The 21477-nt window shown below is 38.7% G+C and overlaps 2 protein-coding genes across 11 annotated transcripts in view; one reads left to right on the forward strand and one right to left on the reverse strand.

The window, feature by feature from the left end:
• The window catches only part of LOC131744965 (zinc finger protein 260), a 141461-nt gene that overhangs the window by 70815 nt on the left and 49169 nt on the right, over positions 1-21477 (reverse strand). Inside the window, exon 1 of one of the 3 annotated variants that reach the window (XM_067019112.1) lies at positions 3507-3689. The exons of 1 other annotated variant lie outside the window; for it this stretch is intronic. The gene's annotated coding sequence lies outside the window, so the exon portion shown is untranslated. Of the gene's footprint in view, positions 1-3506; positions 3690-21477 lie in introns of those variants that run through there. One more of the 3 variants, XM_067019114.1, reaches the window with a different exon arrangement.
• Positions 3399-20339, forward strand: ZNF382 (zinc finger protein 382). Of its 8 annotated transcripts, none has more exons than XM_059045022.2 (6): positions 3755-3975; positions 5000-5146; positions 6214-6287; positions 8816-8942; positions 9215-9310; positions 16922-20339. In XM_059045022.2, exons 2-6 carry the CDS (start codon positions 5026-5028, stop codon positions 18343-18345), a joined length of 1842 nt encoding a protein of 613 aa, XP_058901005.1. In that variant the 5' UTR covers positions 3755-3975; positions 5000-5025; the 3' UTR covers positions 18346-20339. The 8 variants fall into 8 exon arrangements, with proteins under 8 accessions (XP_066875201.1, XP_066875203.1, XP_066875199.1 ...); XM_067019103.1 differs by lacking the exon at positions 5000-5146 and adding an exon at positions 8284-8403 and having other exon boundaries at positions 3790-3975; XM_067019104.1 differs by lacking the exon at positions 5000-5146 and adding an exon at positions 8370-8403 and having other exon boundaries at positions 3790-3975.

The raw sequence follows: 21477 nt of genomic DNA on the forward strand, positions 1-21477 counted from the left end.
TTCTCCTGTTGCAGAGCATGGGCTCTAGGTGCACAGGCTTCAGTAGTTGTGGCTCGTGGGCTCTAGAATGCAGGCTCAGTAGTTGTGGTGCATCGGGCTTAGCTGCTCTGTGGCATGTGGGATCTTCCCAGACGAGGGCTCGAACCCGTGTCCCCTGCATTGGCAGGCGGATTCTTAACCACTGCACCACCAGAGAAGTCCCCGAATAACAGGTTTTAATTTAAGCACTTATTATTGCCAGCCACTGTTCTAGAGCTGTTAATATTAACTCTCCTAATCCTCATAAAAACTCTTTGAAATTGGTACTGTTATTTGTGTTTTACAAACAATAAACTCTGGAACAGAAAGACACTGAATATATTGCCCAAATTCACCAATACTTACAAGACCAAGATTTTAATCCAGATACTCTAGATTAGGGGTCAGTTAATTTTTCTGTAAAGGACCAGATAGTAAATATGTTGGGCTTTGTGGGCAAAAGAGAAAATCAAGGATATTATGCAGGTGCTAATATAACAAGAGAGAAAACAAATTTCCATAGAAGTTTTTGACAAAATTCAAAACTTTATTTATGAACACTGAAATTTGAATTTCATATAATTTTCACATCATGAAATATTGTTTTCCTTTTGATATGCTGTCAATTATAGAAAAATGTTAAAACCAGTCTTAGTTCACAGGCCATAAAAAAAATTGGCTACAAGCTGGATTTGGCCTGCAGGGTCATGGTTTGCTGACCTCTGCTCAAGACTCAGAGGCCATTATACATTGCTGACTCAGTCTACACAATTATGTGACTTGAAAAAAACTGATGCTGCCAAATCTTATTCAATAACTGGTTGGTACCACATAAATCTCCTAATTCCTTGGAAAAAAATTTCTGCCCTTCTTGAAAGAGATGTCTCTGTACATACCCCTAATAATATTCTTAAAGGTCTCCAAAACAGAAGACCGTTTTTACTGAAGACTGTTACTGAAATCAATCAAACCCTCTCCTACCTTGCCATTTTCCCACTCATGTCTTTGAAGAAAATCTAAAGTATCTAATGTGTGATTCTACCTAAGCATTAACAAATCACCATGTAAAGGAGGACTGTTTCTGTGTCATGGGACTGCTTAGACAAAAACAGCACAAGGGGAAAGTGTTGCCAAGTGGTTATACAAAAATTAACTGTAGGAAGGGCATTTGATAAGAAACTGGTAAAGAAGGGGATCCATCCTCATGGTACTATCATTAACTGGGAATAGAAGTCTTGGGCAGGTAAATGGATTAGTCACTATTTGGCAGGGCATTTAAGATGAAGTTATTCTATATCCTGATAAACAAAAATTCATTCCATGAAACAGAAACCTCAAAATGACTTCTAGGAAAGGGGAACCCTCTTGCACTGTTGGTGGGAATATAAATTGATACAGCCACTATGGAGAACAGTATGGAGGTTCCTTAAAAAACTAAAAATAGAACTATCATATGACCCAGCAATCCCACTACTGGGCATATACCCGGAGAAAACCATAATTCAAAAAGAGTCAGGTACCACAGTGTTCACTGCAGCACTATTTACAAAAGCCAGGAAATGGAAGCAACCGAAGTGTCCATCAACAGATTAATGGATAAAGAAGATATAGCACATATATACAATGGAATATTACTCAGCCATAAAAAAGAAACAAAATTGAGTTATTTGTAGTGAGGTCGATGGACCTAGAGTCTGTCATACATTGTGAAGTAAGTCAGAAAGAGAAAAACAAATACTGTATGCTAACATATATATATGAAATCTTAAAAATAAAAAAATTTAAAAATGGTTCTGATGAACCCAGGGGCAGGACAGGAGTAGATGCAGACATAGAGAATGGACTTGAGGACATGGGGAGAGGGAAGGGTAAGCTGGGACGAAGTGAGAGAGGAGCATTGACATATGACACTACCAAATGTAAAATAGGTAGCTAGTGGGAAGCAGCCGCATAGCACAGGGAGATCAGCTCGGTGCTTTGTGACTACCTAGAGGGGTGGGGTAGGGAGGGTGGGAGGGAGATGGAAGAGGGAGGGGATATGGGGATATATGTATACATATAGGTGATTCACTTTGTTATACAGTAGAAACTAACACAACACTGTAAAGCAACTATACTCCAATAAAGATGTTTAAAAAAAATGACCTCTAGCTTGGCTTTGAGATGTGCAGCTGCAACACTTTTCTCCTTTCATGGCCCTCCTTTTGGGATACAGCAAAACTTGGAAGGAAAAGGGGATCATGACATACTAGGCCTTTCATACCAAGACAGGCTAAATAAGAACAAATTCTTCACCACTAGCAAGCCTCCATCATCCATGTTAAATATACCCAATGGTAGTAAGAGAAAGACTAGAATACTCTTCACCCTTCCCTGTATCATAAAAAAAAAGCCAGGTTGACTGAAGCCTAGGAGCAGAATCTGTTTCTGTGTTCACAGCAGTTTCCTGTCAACAAAGCTATGAAAATGCTGTAGATCTGCAATATGCAGCTTGCCCCCACAAAGCTTCCAAGAGGAATCTTTGGAGGAAGGACTCTTACTCTTGGTGCCTTAATATCATGTCTTCCCAGGACCCTGCCTCGAGGGCAATTCCAGCTCTAAAATCCCCATAATAAACACAGAGCTTTGATTTTTTTAGTTGGAACCTTCATTCTAGGTCTCAAATATTCAACTTCCCTTTGAATATTTGAGACCTAGAATGCTAGCCACTTTTGTGCAGCTAGCATTTCTGCGCAGTGTGGCTATAACAGGTGAAAACACAGAGGCGGTGAAAGAAAGCCCAGTGCAACAAATTCCAAGAAACCATGGAATTGACAATTAGCTCCCAAACAGGTTACACTTAATGTACTGCATGCCTGTGTATTAAGCACTAGGCTAGACAATAGATACAGGGTGCAATGATGAAGGCAACAGGGGCCATGCTTTAGAACTGGGGACCTCTGTGGTTAACAAGGGGCTCGCAGTCTTTGACAGGCACGGGCTGAGTCACACAGGGATCTTGTCCACTGATTCCTCAATGCTAGAACTGCAAAAATGAAACCACCCTCCTAAAGGTAAAAAAAGTCACACTAGGCCAGTTTGGATCTGTCTCTAGTCAGTCACAATAGTGCTGTCAGAGGATCACTTGGTCACAGTGTAACACCTCACAGTCGCCGCCGACCACGGTCATTAATAAGGCCCCGCCCCCTCTCAGTCCTAGGAAGCTGATCTGAGCCAGCCAGAGCCTCCCCACCACGCACACACCCCGACCCCATACTCACACACACGCTCTCGCATGCTCTCGCTCTTTCTGATACAGACACTCATATGTGTATCTTACACTGATGCAGTCACACAATCATACATGCCCACCCACAATCACCTTCCTCAGCAGCTGACTCACAAAGGCCCGAGGCTCCTGCCTCCACCTGCCGCATCCGTGTCTGGGAAACTCCGGGACTCCGGCAGTAAGCTCCTCCCTCACCCAGACCCGGGTCACCTCAACTCACCGCACGGAAAACGATGACCACAAGGCTAGCGGAAAAAGAACCAGAGGCCGAAGTTCATCAGTTCCCCCCAAGGCCTGTGAGAAACGCAGACCAACCCGGAAAAGCGCGGACGCCGACACTAACACACCCGAGCGTCCGCAGCTGGGACCTTGTGGTTCCTAACCCGCCGCCCCGCAGACTCCTGGGAGCGCCAGCCCGCGCGGGAGTGCGCAGGCGCAGACGACTGAGCCTTGGCGGGGGTGAGGTTGGTAGGTCCTAGGGCCTCTGAGGAGGAGGCGGGAATTGGGAGCTCCGGTCCCGGAGGGCAGACTAGGGAAGCGGGACCTGGTGGGCAGTCTGGGGAGGAAACCGGGAGCCCAAACAGGGCCTGGCAATTATGAGGAGGGAACCGGAACCGAGCCGTGGTAACCAGACACTCAGATCTGTGCTACCGGGGCCTCGGGCGTGGTCCATGGGCGTGACCCTGAAGGTGACAATCGAGTGTGACCTGGAGCGAGTTTTGCGAGGAGAGATTTTGTCTGTTTTGACCCCGACGAATCTCCATCGCAGGGAGCAGGGCTTCACACAGAGGATGCTGTGTGTGTGTGTGTGTGTGTGTGTGTGTGTGTGTGTGTGTGTGTGTACCAAATGGAAGCGGCCTCCTGTGTTCAGCCTGCTGCGTTTGGGATGCGTGCTGCTCTGTGGGATGTTACGGCTTCACACAGAGGATGCTGTGTGTGTGTGCGTGTGTACCAAATGGAAGCGGCCTCCTGTGTCCAACCTGCTGCGTTTGGGATGCGTGCTGCTCTGTGGGATGTTACGGCTGACTGTGTGTGAAGGACTCCTCTGCATATGTCTCTCTTCGGGTTAGGTGTGAGTCGTGTTTGAGACCGCAGGTGACTATGGAGAAGCGAAATGATTTGTGATGTGATTTTTGTGACCTTGCCTGGAATTAGTAATGTGCTGTCTGAGATTGTGAATGACATGGGGGTGCTGTGAGACGGTGCTTTTCTGAAGGACGTGATCGAATGTAACTTTGCATGTGTTTGTAACCTACTGTTAGTATTTGTGATTGAGAGACTCTGTATGACCACTAGTTAGGTAGTAAGATTTGATTATCTGAATAGTGGTCATTAAGTCTGCCTGCAAAATTGTAACTCAGTAGCAATTTAGCAAATAAAATAGAGGTATGAGTATTGGAAAGGAAGAGGTAAGATTTCATAATTCCCAGATGGTAAGGTTCGTTACAGGGAAGTTTTATATGAACTAAAACCAATGTGTTAAAATGATTAGTATAGGTAGCATGCAGGAAAAAACAATTTTTACCCATAACTAGCACTTTCAACACTGATATATGAGTAAGTTTTCCTGCTTCTGGATGAAATCTATGGCAGGGTCAATAGCTTCTTCAGGCATTCCATGATATAAAAGTATTTGGTATACTTTTTTTTTTTTTTTTTTTTTGCGGTACGCGGGCCTCTCATTGTTGGGGCCTCTCCCTTTGCGGGGCACAGGCTCCGGACGCGCAGGCTCAGCGGCCATGGCTCACGGGCCTAGCCGCTCTGCGGCATGTGGGATCTTCCCGGACCGGGGCACGAACCCGCGTCTCCTGCATCGGCAGGCGGACTCTCAACCACTGCGCCACCAGGGAAGCCCATTAGGTATACTTTTAATCATAAGACCAGTCTCATTTTAGTAATTAAAATATTATTTTGCTGTTTAAAATACTCACTGTAGCAGTCAATACTTCAGAATTCATTTAGCAAACTATTCTTCTTTCTGCCTGAAAGCCTACAGTGTGGAAAGATCAATTTCTTTTCTATTTCCATACCTGTAATACTAAAAAGAGTTGTTCAGTAGGTAATACTTAAATTACTATTAATAAATTAATAATGAATAATGGTTAATTTCCAATAATTAACTATGCTAATTAGAAGTACACACAGGTGAATCAATAAATAGATGAAGTAGAGAAATTAAATAGAAAGTCCAAATATTCTCAAGTATATAGGGATATGTAATAATGATAGAGATGGCATTTCATATCAACTGAGAACATAGTATTGCTAAACAATAAAACATACAGGGAAAAAAATCTTCACAAGGCATAAACACTTTGTTACATGAACAGCTAGGAAAAATTACTTTCAACTTAAAATAGATAAAGGTTTAATTTATTAAATTGAAAAAGAAGTTAATGTCAACCAATTAGAAAATAAACACCTATGAGAAAAACAGATGTACTATAAGATGTCATCACAGAAAAGAAATAAAAACTTATTCTTGTAATAAGAAATGTGTAAATTAGAATATATATATATATCTTGTAGGCAGAGATTGAAGTTATTTTCAACTGCATTCATTAGAGTGTGGGGAGGTATTCTCATGCACTGCTGGAGACAGTGTAAATTGGTAGGAAATCCATGAAGAATGATTTGGAAATATATGATAAATCTGTCTTCCATGGCAGATGGAAGGTAGAGCTGCAGAGGGAAACACAAAATGTTCCCTCTCTCCAAGCTACAACAGATTCCCCAGAATCTATTCTACCTCACCAGAAGATTAGCTTTCTGGCATTGATAAGGCAACAGGATCTGTCCATTTCCCTACTAATCTCTGTCCTGGATTTGTGTGGGGTACATGTAGATTTAACTGAGTTATTCTGGGTGATCTAAGTCAAATATGGTTTCACATGGCTCCTTGTATCTTCCCATCTCTGCCTTCTCAGGACTCTTCCCTTTTCCAAAAGAAGAGCTCATAAGAGAAGTTTCATCTCTTGCAAATATCAAAGCCATGTCTCAGGTGAGATGATGTTTCCTCTCTTTCTGAAGTAACTTGTTTTTAGGTTATATGAACATTTGCTTCCCTATCCTTAAATTTTCTGGATATTGGGATTTCCTTCCCTCAAACTGGTATCCAGTAGGGCAAACAAGTGGCCCAGGTACAAAATTTAAGAAGGACCCTCAGGGCTGTCCAGCTCTAACTTTTGTACCCTACGTGTCTTACCTGCCTCACCCTAGTTGCAGTCCTCTTCCCAGTTTCTCTCATTCCAACCGGATAAACTTAAGTCTTCCCCAAATGCACCTTCTAGTTGTAGCCAATGTTTGCATATTGATTGGGTGTATCGTTCATCATATCCTTTCTTAGTCCTCTCATAAAAGTACTGCTGGAACAGAAATATATTATCTTCATTTAAATGGGAATATATTACTTGAATGAATCTATTTTGTCTAGACACTGATTTGAGATCTAAATTTGTAAGGAGTCAGGGAGCAGACATGCAAAAACCTTGATCGTCTCCACTGACCTAGGTTTAGTGGGAGGTAGAATTGGTAGATCACATTATTATTTTGGATTAGATTTCCTGTTTTGTGAGGTTTTTAGGATAGAGATTTGCTTGCAAGCTTGTACAGAAAACTGAAATTTTACATTGCTTCTGATCTTTCTATTTTATCCATGTCTGCCAGCAATTCCTAAAAACTGTGGCCCACCAGTGAAAACCTTTCCACTGTTTCAGTGCTGTTATAGATTTATTCTTATATTTTTAGTTTCTTCTAATTTTTTTTTTTTTTTTTTTTTTTTTTGCGGTACGTGGGCCTCTCACTGTTGTGGCCTCTCCCGTTGCGGAGCACAGGCTCCAGACGCGCAGGCTCAGCAGCCATGGCTCACGGGCCTAGCCGCTCCGTGGCATGTGAGATCTTCCCGGACCGGGGCACGAACCTGTGTCCCCTGCATTGGCAAGCAGACTCTCAACCACTGCGCCACCAGGGAAGCCCTCTTCTAATCTTTATATGTGTGTGCAAGAGAAGGAGATGCATTTGCTAATCCACTCTTGAGATATTCTATTCTTGAATCAAAGGTGGTACTTTCTCCTGTTTCCATATCTTTCTTTCAGAAAATTCCTCTTCATCTACCGATCTCTGAAATACCAATCTGGGTTTTCCCCAGATGGTAATTGGTTCTCTTCTCCTCTCTGTCTCTTTTTCTGTATGCACAATCATATTCACTCCAGAGGTTATACTGATCTGATTCTAGTGACTCTCAGATACCTCTCTCCATCCTAGACCTCTAACCAGAGTGTCAGAACCATATATCCAACCTCCAACAGCTATCATACCTGTATGTTTCATAGACATTTCAAGTACATGTCCAAGGTTTACCTCATTACCTCCTTTGGTCCAGCTTTTTCTTTCTCCTGCTTCCAATTTCCATTTTCTAGTCTCAGCACCCACCTACTTGCTATGCAGGTGACCTAAGAGCTGTGCCTCTCTTTTTTCCACTCTGCAACCAATTTATGACCAGTTCTGTTGAAACTCATCATGAAGCAACCAATTGTCTCCTGTCCAGACCACTAATACCATTTTAATCTTGGATACATCTCTAACAGTGGTTACTTAATGGTCTTTCCCACCTAACACACCTCAAGCCTTCTCTAGTGTTCGAGAGTATTGCCTCTAAAGTACAAATTTTTTCACATAACATATGTGATGACTTAACATTTCTTCAATTTTTTTATACTCCATAAAGCAGCAGACCCAAAGTGGGGTATCCATTACAGTGGAATGTACAAGACAATATACTGAAAAGGAGGAAAATACTAATAGTTTATATTCAAGAACAGTAATCGTTAACAATGTAGATTGCTATTAATGCCAACTGATGATTTATAAATAAATACAAATATGTTGGGAGTGTGCTCAGTACATTTTTAAGACCATTGCTCTGTAGAAAAAAACATCCAGTATTATTACATAAATATGCCTACTGCCTACCTCCATAAACCTTTTTCTTCTTACAGCTCAAAGACTCTTTCCTAACATACTGTACCTTTTGCTATTTCCTGAATTTACTGACTGGTTTTACTCTCCCCATGAATCTTAAAAGCCAGTGACATGTAGTTCTACAAAAAATATTCATTGTGAGTACAAAATTTTTATGTCTTCAATGAAGTCTTGGAATAGAAAATGAAATTTTTTTACTTTGTAGTATGTTCCCTTGTACATATTTCTGTCATTGCATCTGTAATATCTGTTGAGTGTATGTATTTACACATATGCCTTTCTTTTAGCCTGTAACTTCTTATGAGCAAGGTCAGGGTTTTATTTGTTTTCGTGCACCAAGCAACCAATCACATTCAAGGCAAAGAGTATGATCTCATGTATTTTTAGCATGAGATAATAAGTAAATACTGATGAATGTATTTTCAGAGAGAATTTTCTACAGTATAAAACACAAGTAAGAAAACCAGTTTGACCACTGAACATGGTCTCCAATATCTAGTTCTAACTAGTTTCAATTACTTTAGGATGAACTAGACTATGCCCTTACAGGGATCAGTGTCATTCAAGGATGTGACTGTGGACTTCACCCAGGAGGAGTGGCAGCAACTGGATCCTGCTCAGAAGGACCTCTACAGGGATGTCATGTTGGAAAACTATTGTCACCTCATCTCTGTAGGTAAGGAAAATTCCTTGAATCTTTCAGTGTCATGCATCTCCTTTCAAGAATTTCTGAAACATATGGAACTTTGAATTTCAAAGATCAGAGGTGATGAATCCCTTTCTGTTAGCAGAAAGCATGATTGTGTCCACACTTGGCCTAGTGCAAGGCATTAACTGTGGTAGGACGTTAATGTGTACCTTGTCTGCCATCTTGAAGCTGTATCTTTCTCTTCCTTCAATAGTTTTGAAGACAAACAGCTTAGACCAAGTCTCATTTTTTATTATTAGGATTTCACATGACTAAACCCGATATGATCTACAAGTTGGAACAAGGAAAAGAGCTATGGACAACAGAGAAAATTTTTCCAAGTCAGAGTTACCTCGGTGAGTCTGTATAGATAAAAGTCCAGTGGACTCAGGTAGTTGATGCCTTTGAATATTTTCAGAGATCTGTGTTTTTAACTGTGGTAAAATACACATAAAATTTATCATCTTAACCATTTTTAAGCATATAGTTCCATGGCATTAAGTACTTTTACATAGTTGTGCCACTATCACCACCATCCATCTCCAGAGCCCTTCATCTGTCAGAAGTAAAACTCTGTACCCATTAAACAATAACTCCCCATTACCACCCCCCACCAGGCCCTGGCAACCAGTATTCTACTTTCTGTCTCTATGAATATGACTACTGGTAGGTACCTCATATAAATGGAATCATATGGTATTTGTCCTTTTTGTGACTGGTTTATTTCACTTAACATAATGTCTTCAAGTTTTACCCATGTTATAGTATGTATCAAAATTGTCTTCTTTTTGAAGGCTGAATAATATTCCATTATATGTCTGTGCCACATTTTGTTTATCCATTCATCTCTCAGTGGACACTTTGGTTGCTTCCACCTTTTGGCTACTGTGAATAATGCTACTATGAATATGAGTGTAAAATATATATCTGAGTCATTGCTTTCTTTTGGGTATATACCCAAAAGCAGAATTGCTGGATCATATAGTAATTCTATGTTTAATGTTTTGAGGAACTGCTATACTGTTTTCCATAGTGGCTACACCATTTTACATTCTCACCAACAATGCACAAGGGTTCCAGTTTCTCCACATCCTTACCAACAACTGTTATTTTCTTTTTTTTTCTTCTTATTTTTCAGATAGTAGCTGTCTTATTAGGGATCTATTTTTAAAGGCCTGAGATCTTTGAAGTGTCTATACATGACTGACTTCCATACCTCTAAAATATAAATTTTATTTTGAATATCGCTCCCCACATAAATCTTTTCCTTGTGTGCCTTATACTTATAGAGCTATTGGCTCCTATTACTTTACCAAGAATCCACTCCATGCTTTGTAGGTATAACGTCCATAGAGATCTTAGGTGTAAAGTTCTTTGAGTTCTGACAGAAGTATAAACCCATGTATCTCACACTCTAATCAAGATAAAGGACACTTCCATTAACCCATTAAGTTCCATCAGGCCTCTTCCAAGTCAATCCCTCCCTAAGACGATCACCACTGTGATTTCTACCAACATAGATTAGTTTTGTCTATTCTGGACATTTTTCATGTCTACTTTCTTTCATTCAGCTTAATGTCTGAGAGATTTATACATGTTTTGCATATATAAATAGTTTATTTTAATTAAACAGGATAGTATTCAGTTGAATGGAGATACCAGTTTATTATTCATCTCCTATTGATAGACATTTGAAATGTTTCAGTTTGGGGCTATTATTATTATTACTATTATTATTATTTTGGCCACACTGCATGGCATGTGGGGTCTTAGTTCCCTGACCAGGGATCAAACCAAAGCCCCGTGCCGTGGAAGCACAGAGTCTTAACGACTGGACCGACAGGGAAGTCCCTGGGGCTATGATGAATAAAGCTACTGTGAACATTCTTGTAAAAATCTTTTTGTGGACACACGTTTTTATTTCTCCTCAGTAAATACCTATCAGATGGTGTTGCTCATTCGTAAGGCAGGTTTATAGTTCACATTTTAGAAGCTGCCAGTTTTTAAAAGTTACCATAGCATTTTAAACTTTTACAAGCAATGTATGAGAATTTTGATTGCCTCCCACATTCTCTTCCACATTTGATGTTATCGATATTTTCATTTTGGTCATTGTGAAGTACTATTCTGAAGAATGGTAGCATATCTTAGCAGTTTCAATTTAGATTTCTTTTATGACTAATGATGTTGAGAACTTTTTCAAGTGCTTTTTATATCTTCTTCAGAGGTATCTGTTCAAATGTTTTACCCATTTTTTATTGGGTAATATTTTTTTTCCTTCAATAGTAGGAATTCTTTACATCTTCTGAATTGAAGTCTTTTGTTTGATATAGGTATTGCATATATTTCCTCTAGTCTGTGGCTTGCCTACTTGTTTTAATGGTGTCTTTCAATAAGCACAAGTTTTTGAAGTCCAGTTTATCATTTTTTTCTTTTATCATTATTTCTTTGACCTCTCAAACAAGTATTTGCCTTAGGTTGTAAAGATAGTTTCCTGGTTTTTTTTTCTAAAAATGTTATGTATATTTTGCTTTTTTAAAATTAGTTCTATGATCCATCTCATGTTAAGTTTTATTTATGGTATGAGGTAAGTGTTAAGAGTCTGTTTTCTTCCATATAGATATCAATTTGTCCCATCACTTGTTGAATTGAATTAAATTGCTCTGATGATCTTATCAAAAATTGTTTGATTGTATTTGTGTCAGTCTATTTCTAGAGTATTCTTTCCTCTGATATAATTTAAGTCCTATTACTAATACCATCTGGTCTTAGATTATTGTAGCTTTATAATAAGTCTTGATGCCAGAGGAAGTCCTCTTAACTTTCTTCTTTTTAAAAAATTGTTTTGGCTATTCCAGATCATGTTCTTTTTCAAATACATTTTAGAATCAACTTCTTGGTTTCTTTATTTTATTTTATTTTTTTAACATCTTTTATTGGAGTATAATTGCTTTACAATGGTGTGTTAGTTTCTGCTTTATAACAAAGTGAATCAGTTATACATATACATATGTCCCCATATCTCTTCCCTTTTGTGTCTCCCTCCCTCCCACCCTCCCACCCTCCCTATCCCACCCCTCTAGGTGGTCACAAAGCACCAAGCTGATCTCCCTGTGCTATGTGGCTGCTTCCCACTAGCTATCTATTTTATGTTTGATAGTGTATATATGTCCATGCCACTCTCTCACTTTGTCCCAGCTTACCCTTCCCCCCGTGAGGGGGGAAGTTTTTAATAGTTTTTAATAGCATTAGCCTCTCTGTGTCATCACTCAGTCACCTCTATAAATTAAAATTCCATGAGACACCCACCAGTGCTTTTGCCCCACTAATGCAAATAAGAACACAGTTTAAAATACTATTATTTTTGTTAATAATGAAGTGTTGTTATTTTTATTATTATTTTGGCTGCACTGTGCAGCATACGGGATCTTAATTCCCTGATCAGGGATTGAACCCTTGCCGCCTGCATTGGGAGCACAGAGTCTTAACCACTGGATAGCCAGGGAAGTCCCAATGAAGTGTCATTATTATCTTTCTTTTTAAAGATTTTTTGATTTGGACCATTTTTAAAGTCTTTATTGAATTTGTTACAATATTGCTTCTGTTTTCTGTTTTGGTTTTTTGGCCACGAGGCATGTGGGATCTTAGCTCCCTGACCAGGTATTGAACCTGCACCCCCTGCACTGGAAGGTGAAGTCCTAACCACTGGACCACCAGGGAAGTCCCCCTGAAGTGTTATTACTAACAAAAATATTTTTGACTCTGTGGACCTCCCATAAGGGTCTCTTGGAAACTGTTAGTTTAGGCCTTTCTTCTTGTTTTTCATCTCTTTCTTTAACATTTCAGCTCTTTATCTTTCTTCTTTTATTATAGTCTCCTATTTATATGCATTCTTAAATCTATCCAAAATATAAAAGGGTAATCATTGCTAATATTAATCTTCCTCTTAGTTTTCATTTCCTTTCTTTCCTTTACTCTTTTACTTGTTTCCTGTACTCAGTCTCACATCCCATTCTCACTGTGAGACCAACTGTTGGATTTCAAAATCCATATGCCTTGGACTAAAGTGATAATTTCAGTATCACTTCTTTCAATAAATTTCTTGCCAATAAATCTCCATGTTTCATAACATAGTGCTCAGATTCCTGATATGTACCCACCTTGATTTGGGTGAAAAACTTATCCTACGTTCCTGAGTGCCTTTTTCATCTTGGTTGCTTTTCTTCCCTCTGAAAAAATAAATATTTGTTGAATAAATGGATTTTATTTCAGTAGGCTCTCATCGGTATCCTTAAAGAATCTTTCTTCCTCAGTTCTTGTCTTTATAAAAGCCATGTAAACTGTAATAATCTGATCCATTCTCAAGTTGTGATTTCCTTGTTTTATGTGAATGGCTTTCAAATAGCCATTTTCAGCCCATTTCTCCCACTTGGACTCTACTGGTATATTTTAATCTGCCTACAGCAATATAGCATCACTTGTCTCATCCTTTTGCTTATTGATATTTCAGAAATAACAGTCATTAACTTTATCTTATCTTTGTATATCCTTTTGTTCCTGTAGTCAGCTTCTTGTAACATCAGGTTGATTCCATCATCTCTGCAATATTTAAAAAATTATCTCTCCACAATTTGTTTTTTATTTCACATAATATCTTTATTTCACAAAGATATCTTTACATCCTCATATTCTCGTTTGCCACTGACATCTTCAAAAGTGAGAGCCATGTTATTTCAGGTGTGGGCTGCTGTAATTACTATTTGGATTTGCCATGATTTTTTTTCCAGTTCTTTCAGTCAATATGCAAAAAAAGATATCACTTGTTATATGAAATTCAAATCCCTTCTATTTCAAGGGCTGACAGAATAATATCCCATCTGGTCATTCCACATGTATTTCTTTTTTTTTTCCTTTCAAATTTAATTATTTATTTTTGGCTGCATTGGGTCTTCATTTCTGTGCGACCGCTTTCTCTAGTTGTGGCAAGGGGGGGGGGTCACTCTTCATCGCGGTGCATGGGCCTCTCACTGTCGTGGCCTCTCGTTGTGGAGCACAGACTCCATATGCACAGGCTTAGTAGTTGTGGCTCACGAGCCCAGTTGCTCCGCGGCATGTGGGATCTTCCCAGACCAGGGCTAGAAACCGTGTCCCCTGCATTGGCAGGCAGATTCTCAACCATTGTGCCACCAGGGAAACCCAGTATTTCTCTTTTGACTAAGAATTCCTGCTAATATCTGTTCGAGTCTCCCAAATGTACTCAATACAATTGATTTTATTCTTCACAACTGGACCTTTCATTATATGACAGCTGCCATATAACCATAGGGATACTTGCAAAGTTAGCCAACTACAAAGAGAGTACAGTAGTACACACAAGGCCACCCTTGCTTCTGATACCATCTGTAAGTTCAAGGGTCCCCACGACTACTGTTAGGATCAATAGTTTTCTATAAGGACTTACAAAACTTACTGAAAGCTATAATACTCACAGTTATGGTTTGTAAGAGAAGAATACAGATTAAAATTAGCCAAGGGGAGAAGCACATAAGGCAGAGTCCAGGAAAGTACCAAACACAGAGCTTCTAGTAGTCCTCTCTCTGGAATCATGGACAGCATTACTTCCCTGTGACAATACATATAGAATACTGCCAGCCAGGGAAGCTTCACCCAAGTCTATTGTCCAAAGCTTATATTAGGGCTCCATCACATAGGCATGCTTGACTGCTCATGTGGCTGACCTAAGTTTCTAGCCCCTTAAGAGACTGAGCTAATATTCTGTAACCCAAAGCCCCCCGCTCTCAATCACATTGTTGGTGTGACTCAAAGACCACCCCCTCCAAATCACATGTTACTTTCTGGCTGGCCAAAGGCTCCCAAGCAATTAATACTCCTCTCAGGCATGACACTCCAAGGACTTAGAGATTACCTCCCAGAATCCAAAGGCAAATGTCAGACTTCTCTTTGGGCAAGATTATATATTCTTTACCACACGATACTACATATCCTTTGATTAAAAGATCAAATTTCACTTCCTCATGAAATGTTCCTTGATGACTCCAAAGCATGTCAGTTCCTTGTTTTCTGCATTCACATTATACTTAGTGTCTATAAACATGCAAACAGACAAATCCTCTGATATGACCTAGTAATTTGCTACCTGATTCAACATTGTTTTATCCGAGGCCTCTCTTCCTATCTGATTAACAATTCCCTCAAAATAAGGTCCTCTCTTTTACTTTTCCTTACTGTGGCTTGTAGCAGAGGCTAGATATTCGTTACTTGATTGATGGCCTGTGGTAGCATGCAAGGAAAACATCTTTCTCATCCATTCAAAAATCATTTAATGGTAAGTTCTTTTTAGATATACATGTCAAGATCATATCTCTTTACCACTTATAAGTGTGTTCATGTATACTCAGAAGGTTTCAAAGAAGATAGTCAATAAAATGTTGACGTCCAAGAGCATAAGTTTTAGTTGGGTAGGCATTATTATCAAATTGAGCATTTTACATATAACAGTATATGAAAATAGCAGGTTGTTGAAAAATTGCTTGAAATGGATGGTCCAGACTATAATTATACACTAATTTCAGAAAAAATAGACATTGAAGTGTAGAAAGAATATGTGAAGGCTTTTGGATAAATTGGATTGTAGCATATCCCTGCAGGTGGTTGAATTCTCAGGAAGGCAGTATAATTCCAATTATTGATACAGATTAGTTTTATGTGTCCTAGAACCTACACATAAATGGAATTGTACGACGTGTACTCTTTTGCATAAAGCTTTAAATCTGAAAAATGTTTGAGATTCATCCCTTTTATCATTATGTATCAGTAGGCTTTTTCCTTTTTATTGCTGAATTGTATTCCATTGTATAAATTTCACTGAAGTATTCCATTTTATAAATACATGATATAGTATTACCTGTTTACCTTTCGATGTCTAGTTTGATGGGATAAAAGCGCTGTTGTAAATAAGATGCAAGTTGTAAGTAAGATGAATCCATCTTTAAAATTGCCCCACCAGATATGGGTGGTAGTAAGGCAACAGTAGTAAGATATAGTTTTTAAGGCCAATCAGTGCTGTACGTATACATTGAAGAATTCAATCTTTCACAGCCCCAATAGGAAATAGCAGAGTTAAGGTATGTTACTCCACTGGGAGGAAAACTTGAACCCATCCTTCCCTAAAACTGAAAAAGTAATTTAGCAAATTGAAAGGAGGAAAAGTTATAATTGACGGTCAAGAGAATTTAGTTATTGATCATTTCTGGAAGAATACATTGATGGTAGCAGCAGTCAGAACATAACAGTGATTATATTCATGTTGCAGATATGCTTTGTCCTCTGGTTTATTTTACAATTCCTAATGGAATTATGTTTTCCCAATTCCTCCCTTTCAAGAGAAAAAAATTACATTGATATGGAGAGTTAGGGTCTAGACTATAGACTAGTGTGTCTGTTCGCACTAGGAAATGAGTCCTGAGAAAGTTCATTTGCCATGGGTGGGCTAAATACAAGTGAGGAAGAAACACATGGAAGTATTTTATAACACTTATTTAGTCATTAGGGAATAAATATATAGTCTTTCATCTTCACCTGAACATTTTCATTGCTTACTGTTTAGTACCCTTGATAGGCTCCCTCCATTATCTCTGAATCTGCCCATTCCAAGAGCAATCCCACTTTCACCATCCTTTATCTTCTGCTTACTTGCCCTTGTGTTTATTACACCTGCTCAATGTAGCTTATATTTACAACATCCCAAAGATATAGGTGTTGTTTGCTTATGGCAATTTTTCCTCATTTTAATGTTATATACATTTTCCCTCCAAGAGGTAATTTATTTTGGCCTTTCTGTAGACTACAGTAGTGAGATAGACAGTCCCACCATGGGTTGTTTGTATATATATATTATCCATAACGTTTATGTGAAGACTTACTGGTGTTAATTGTATTTTTTCTAGAAGAAGATTGGAAAGCTGAAGATGTTTTGGTGAAGTTCAAAGAATATCAAGACAGGCATTCTAGATCAGTTGTATCCATCAGCCACAAAAGGCTAATGAAGGAGAGAAATAATATTTTGGGGAAAACATTTACTGTCAGCAAGAACCGTATTATTTCAAAAACAACGCTATGTGAATATAAACCTGATGGAAAGATTTTAAAAAATATTTCAGAATTAGTCATTAGAAATGTAAGTCCTGTAAGAGAGAAGTTTGGTGAGAGTAATGGATGGGAGAAATCACTCCTTAATACTAAACATGAGAAAATTCATACTGCAGTGAATCTCTATAAACAAACAGAGCGGAGTCTGAGTGGTAAACAAGAGCTTATTCAACATCAGAAGGTTCAAACTCCAGAGCAATCATTTGAACATAATGAATGTGAAAAACCCTTCCTTATGAAAGGAATGTTATTTACACATACTAGAGTTCACAGAGGAGAAAGACCCTTTGAATACAATAAAGATGGAACAGGCTTCATCGAAAAGTCAAATCTCAATGTTCACCAACAAAATATTATGGAGAAGAAGGCCCACGCGTACAGCAAATATGGGAAGTTCCTCTGTAGGAAGTCCATTTTTATCATGCATCAGAGATCTCAAACAGAAGAGAAACCCTTTCAGTGTCCTTACTGTGGGAATAGCTTTAGAAGGAAGTCATATCTCATTGAACATCAGCGAATTCACACAGGTGAGAAACCTTATGTTTGTAGTCAATGTGGAAAAGCCTTCCGTCAAAAGACAGCCCTCACTCTTCACGAGAAAACACATATAGAGGGGAAACCCTACATTTGTATGGATTGTGGGAAGTCCTTCCGCCAGAAGGCAACCCTTACTAGACATCACAAAACACATACAGGAGAGAAGGCCTATGAATGTACTCAATGTGGAAGTGCTTTTAGAAAGAAGTCATACCTCATTGATCATCAGAGAACACACACAGGAGAGAAACCATATCAATGTAATGAATGTGGGAAGGCATTTATCCAGAAGACAACCCTCACTGTACATCAGAGAACTCACACAGGAGAGAAACCCTATATTTGCAACGAATGTGGGAAGTCCTTCTGCCAAAAGACAACCCTCACTCTCCATCAAAGAATTCACACAGGAGAAAAACCCTATATTTGTAATGAATGTGGGAAGTCCTTCCGCCAGAAGGCAATCCTCACTGTTCATCAGAGAATACATACCGGAGAGAAATCCAATGGATGTCCTCAGTGTGGGAAAGCCTTTAGTAGGAAATCAAACCTCATTCGCCATCAGAAAACTCACACAGGAGAGAAACCATATGAATGTAAAGAATGTGGAAAGTTCTTCAGTTGTAAGTCAAACCTCATTGTCCATCAGAAAACTCACAAGATAGAAACCATGGGAATTCACTAAAATCTATGATTTTTTTTTTTTGGTGAAAACTTTTAAAGTCATAGTAAGCCCTGTACATGATGTTGCTTGCAAATGTAATAATATTAAACAGTTTAAGGTACTGTACCACATATTTACCTACTATTTGCTAGCCTATAAAACACATAAAAAGAATTACTGGACAAATTAAATGATAAAAGTCATTGAAAATACAAGCTTAAAATTTTTATTAGATTCACCAGACATAAATTCCTCTATCAAGTTGCTACAAACGTTTAAAATTGCTTATTTTAAATTTTAATATATACCTTGTTGTGACCCAGTAATAAACAGTAGGCTGCCTGGCAGTGGTCCATGGACCACACTGTGAACAGAACTGCTTTAAAAGAAAGGTGGTGTGACTGTATTTCTCATTGCAAATATGGTATAAAAGTTGTTACCTCAGAGTTAACCACAGTTCTAACTTCTAACATTATAGTTTTTGCATATTATAAACCTTTATATAAAGTAAATTATACATGTATTCTTTCATATATGGCTTGTTTCATCCATCACTCTGTCTTTAAAACTCATCATTAGTGCATGTGGCAGAAGTTTATTTATTTTCATTTTGTATAAAATTCCATTATATTTCAATTTATCCAATCTACTGTTGATGGACTTTTGTACTGTTTACAGCTTAGGGTCATAATAAATAATGCTTCTTTGAATGTATTTATATTTTGGTGTACATATATTCATTTCTCTCATGTATATACTTAGGAGTGGAATTGCTGGGTCCTGGGATATATGTATGTTGAAACTATCAAACGACTCAACTTTCACAACATGAGATAATTCACTCTGAAGGAAGACAGCTGTAAATAGTATCAATATGGTGATTGTTCAAATGCAAGAATTCATACTAGAGGGAAACTCTATGAATGTTGTGAAAACTGGGAATCCAAATATAATGCATGTCCAAAGGCTTTTAGCCACAGCTCAAATCCTAAATACCAGACACATGTAATAAATGTGAGATTGCCTTTACCCATAAGAATGCCTATTTGAAATCAAAGTCATACTAGACAAAGGGAGGCATCTAGTATCTTCCTTGCTCAACATTAGAGAATTCTAACTGGATAAAATACTATCTTACTGGTCATATACAAATGATAAATATGAAAGCTTATAGCCATAGCTCAAATCCTTACAACACCAGGGAATTCACAATGGATGGGAACACTTCAAATGAAATGACTGTAAGAATGATTAGTTATAACTCACTCTATACAACAGCAAAGAATTCATACTAAAGAAGGAAAGGTTGACAAGGGAACAGATGAGGCTTCAACTCTTAACTCTGGGGAAAGCTGTTTCCATGAAAGAAGTCCAACCATACTGAGATCATGATGCTAGAGAGCCTATGTGTAGGCGCCCTAGTCAATAGCCCCAGCTAAGCAGCAAGCCATTATCCAGTATCATCTGCCAACTATATGAATGGGCCATCTGGGGCAAGTCAAGTCTTTAGATGACTGTAGCTGCTGCTGACATCCAACTGGAACCACATGAGAGATCCACTCCCCCCTTCCCAAGCAGGAACTGCTCAGCTGAGGCCGCCTCAAATTTCTGACCCTCAAAATTAAATGGTCACATTTTAAAATTAAATTTGATGGATTAAAAGAAGGGGAAAATAATTTCTTAGTATCTGTATTATAAAAAATAGGGCTTCCCTGGTGGCGCAGTGATTGAGAGTCCGCCTGCCAATGCAGGGGACGCGGGTTCGTACCCCAGCCCAGGAGGACCCTATATGCTGCGGAGCGGCTGGGCCCGTGAGCCATGGCCACTGAGCCTGCGCGTCCAGAGCCTGTGCTCCGCAACGGGAGAGGCCGCAACAGTGAAAGGCCCGCGTACTGCAAAAAAAATAAAATAAAAATAAAAAAAATAAAGGTAAGAATATTTGGATTCCAGGGTCAATGAGCAAAAGTGTGGTGACCATGAGGTGATCAAGGAGTGAGCAAAAACTGGCCCTGAAATACAGTTGAAGTTTGGACTGTAATTTTTGTTTACAATTACATGTCTAAATAACAATTCAGTGAGAAGTCCATATACATATCTTTTTTTCCCTCTTTATCTTTTTTTTTCTCCTCTTCTGGTAGTAAGTTATACTCATCAACTTGATTACCAATGCAAATGTATAGTTCCCAATTTTGCGAAAATTAAAATAGCCCCAAAATACCAGCTGTGGACAGTGCAGAGAGAAGTAAGTCTATCTTTGAAAGATCCTGTGCAGAGTCATTTCATGAACTAAGGTGAAGACAGAAATCAAGATATAGAATCTGATGGATATAAGTACAGCCATATCCTTGCAGGAGGTACTTTTGAATGCCTTGAAGAAAGTCTAAGTGAAGTTTTGCTTTCTAACAGATGTTCAGAAAAATTAGGTCCAATTGTTTTTATTTTGGTATGAAACAGGATTGGGCTATATTACAGACTCGTGTGTTAAGATTTCTTTTGAAGAAGTTGAAAATTTTCTTTAATTTTTATGGGTCCTTATTTTATGAATTGATAAATATATGAAATGAGGATTTTCATCTAACTGATCTTTTGGTCAGTGAAGTTTGTACAGCTCTGAGGAGTGGACATGGTTTTGGAATCCAAGTCCACTTTTTCCTAAATATATACAACAAGATAGGAATTAATTTGCAAATTCATATTTTGTAGACCTAACTGCAAGGTCATAGGACACAAGAGAATTAATATGGGCAAAGATTTCATCATTTCAAAAGAACTAACAAAACTCCACAGAGTATATACGTGTAATGCTTTCCTTTAAAAGCAAAGGATGTAGCTTACCTAGAGAAAGGGTAGGCAAGCATTTGGTTGGGGGTAGTCCAGTTGCAAGCTCCCCAGTGTCCTTATTCACACAGAGACTGCACTCTTATCTCCTGACTGAACCACTAAGATCTGTGTGAATCTTGGCTCTGGGAGAGCTCAAGGCAGAAGTTCCCCACAAGGGCTTTTATGCCCCTCTGTTCACTGGTCACACAGTCAAGCTGGGTTATCTAATTGTTTACGTGAGTAAATAAGTTGACTCTGGGCTGTCTCTGAGGAAGTTTTCAACTTGAAACAGCACCTTATATATCCCTCTGCCCTTATCTCAATCAAAGTCAA

The sequence above is a fragment of the Kogia breviceps genome, chromosome 18 (genome assembly GCF_026419965.1).
Source record: "Kogia breviceps isolate mKogBre1 chromosome 18, mKogBre1 haplotype 1, whole genome shotgun sequence".
Classification (NCBI taxonomy): domain Eukaryota; kingdom Metazoa; phylum Chordata; class Mammalia; order Artiodactyla; family Physeteridae; genus Kogia; species Kogia breviceps.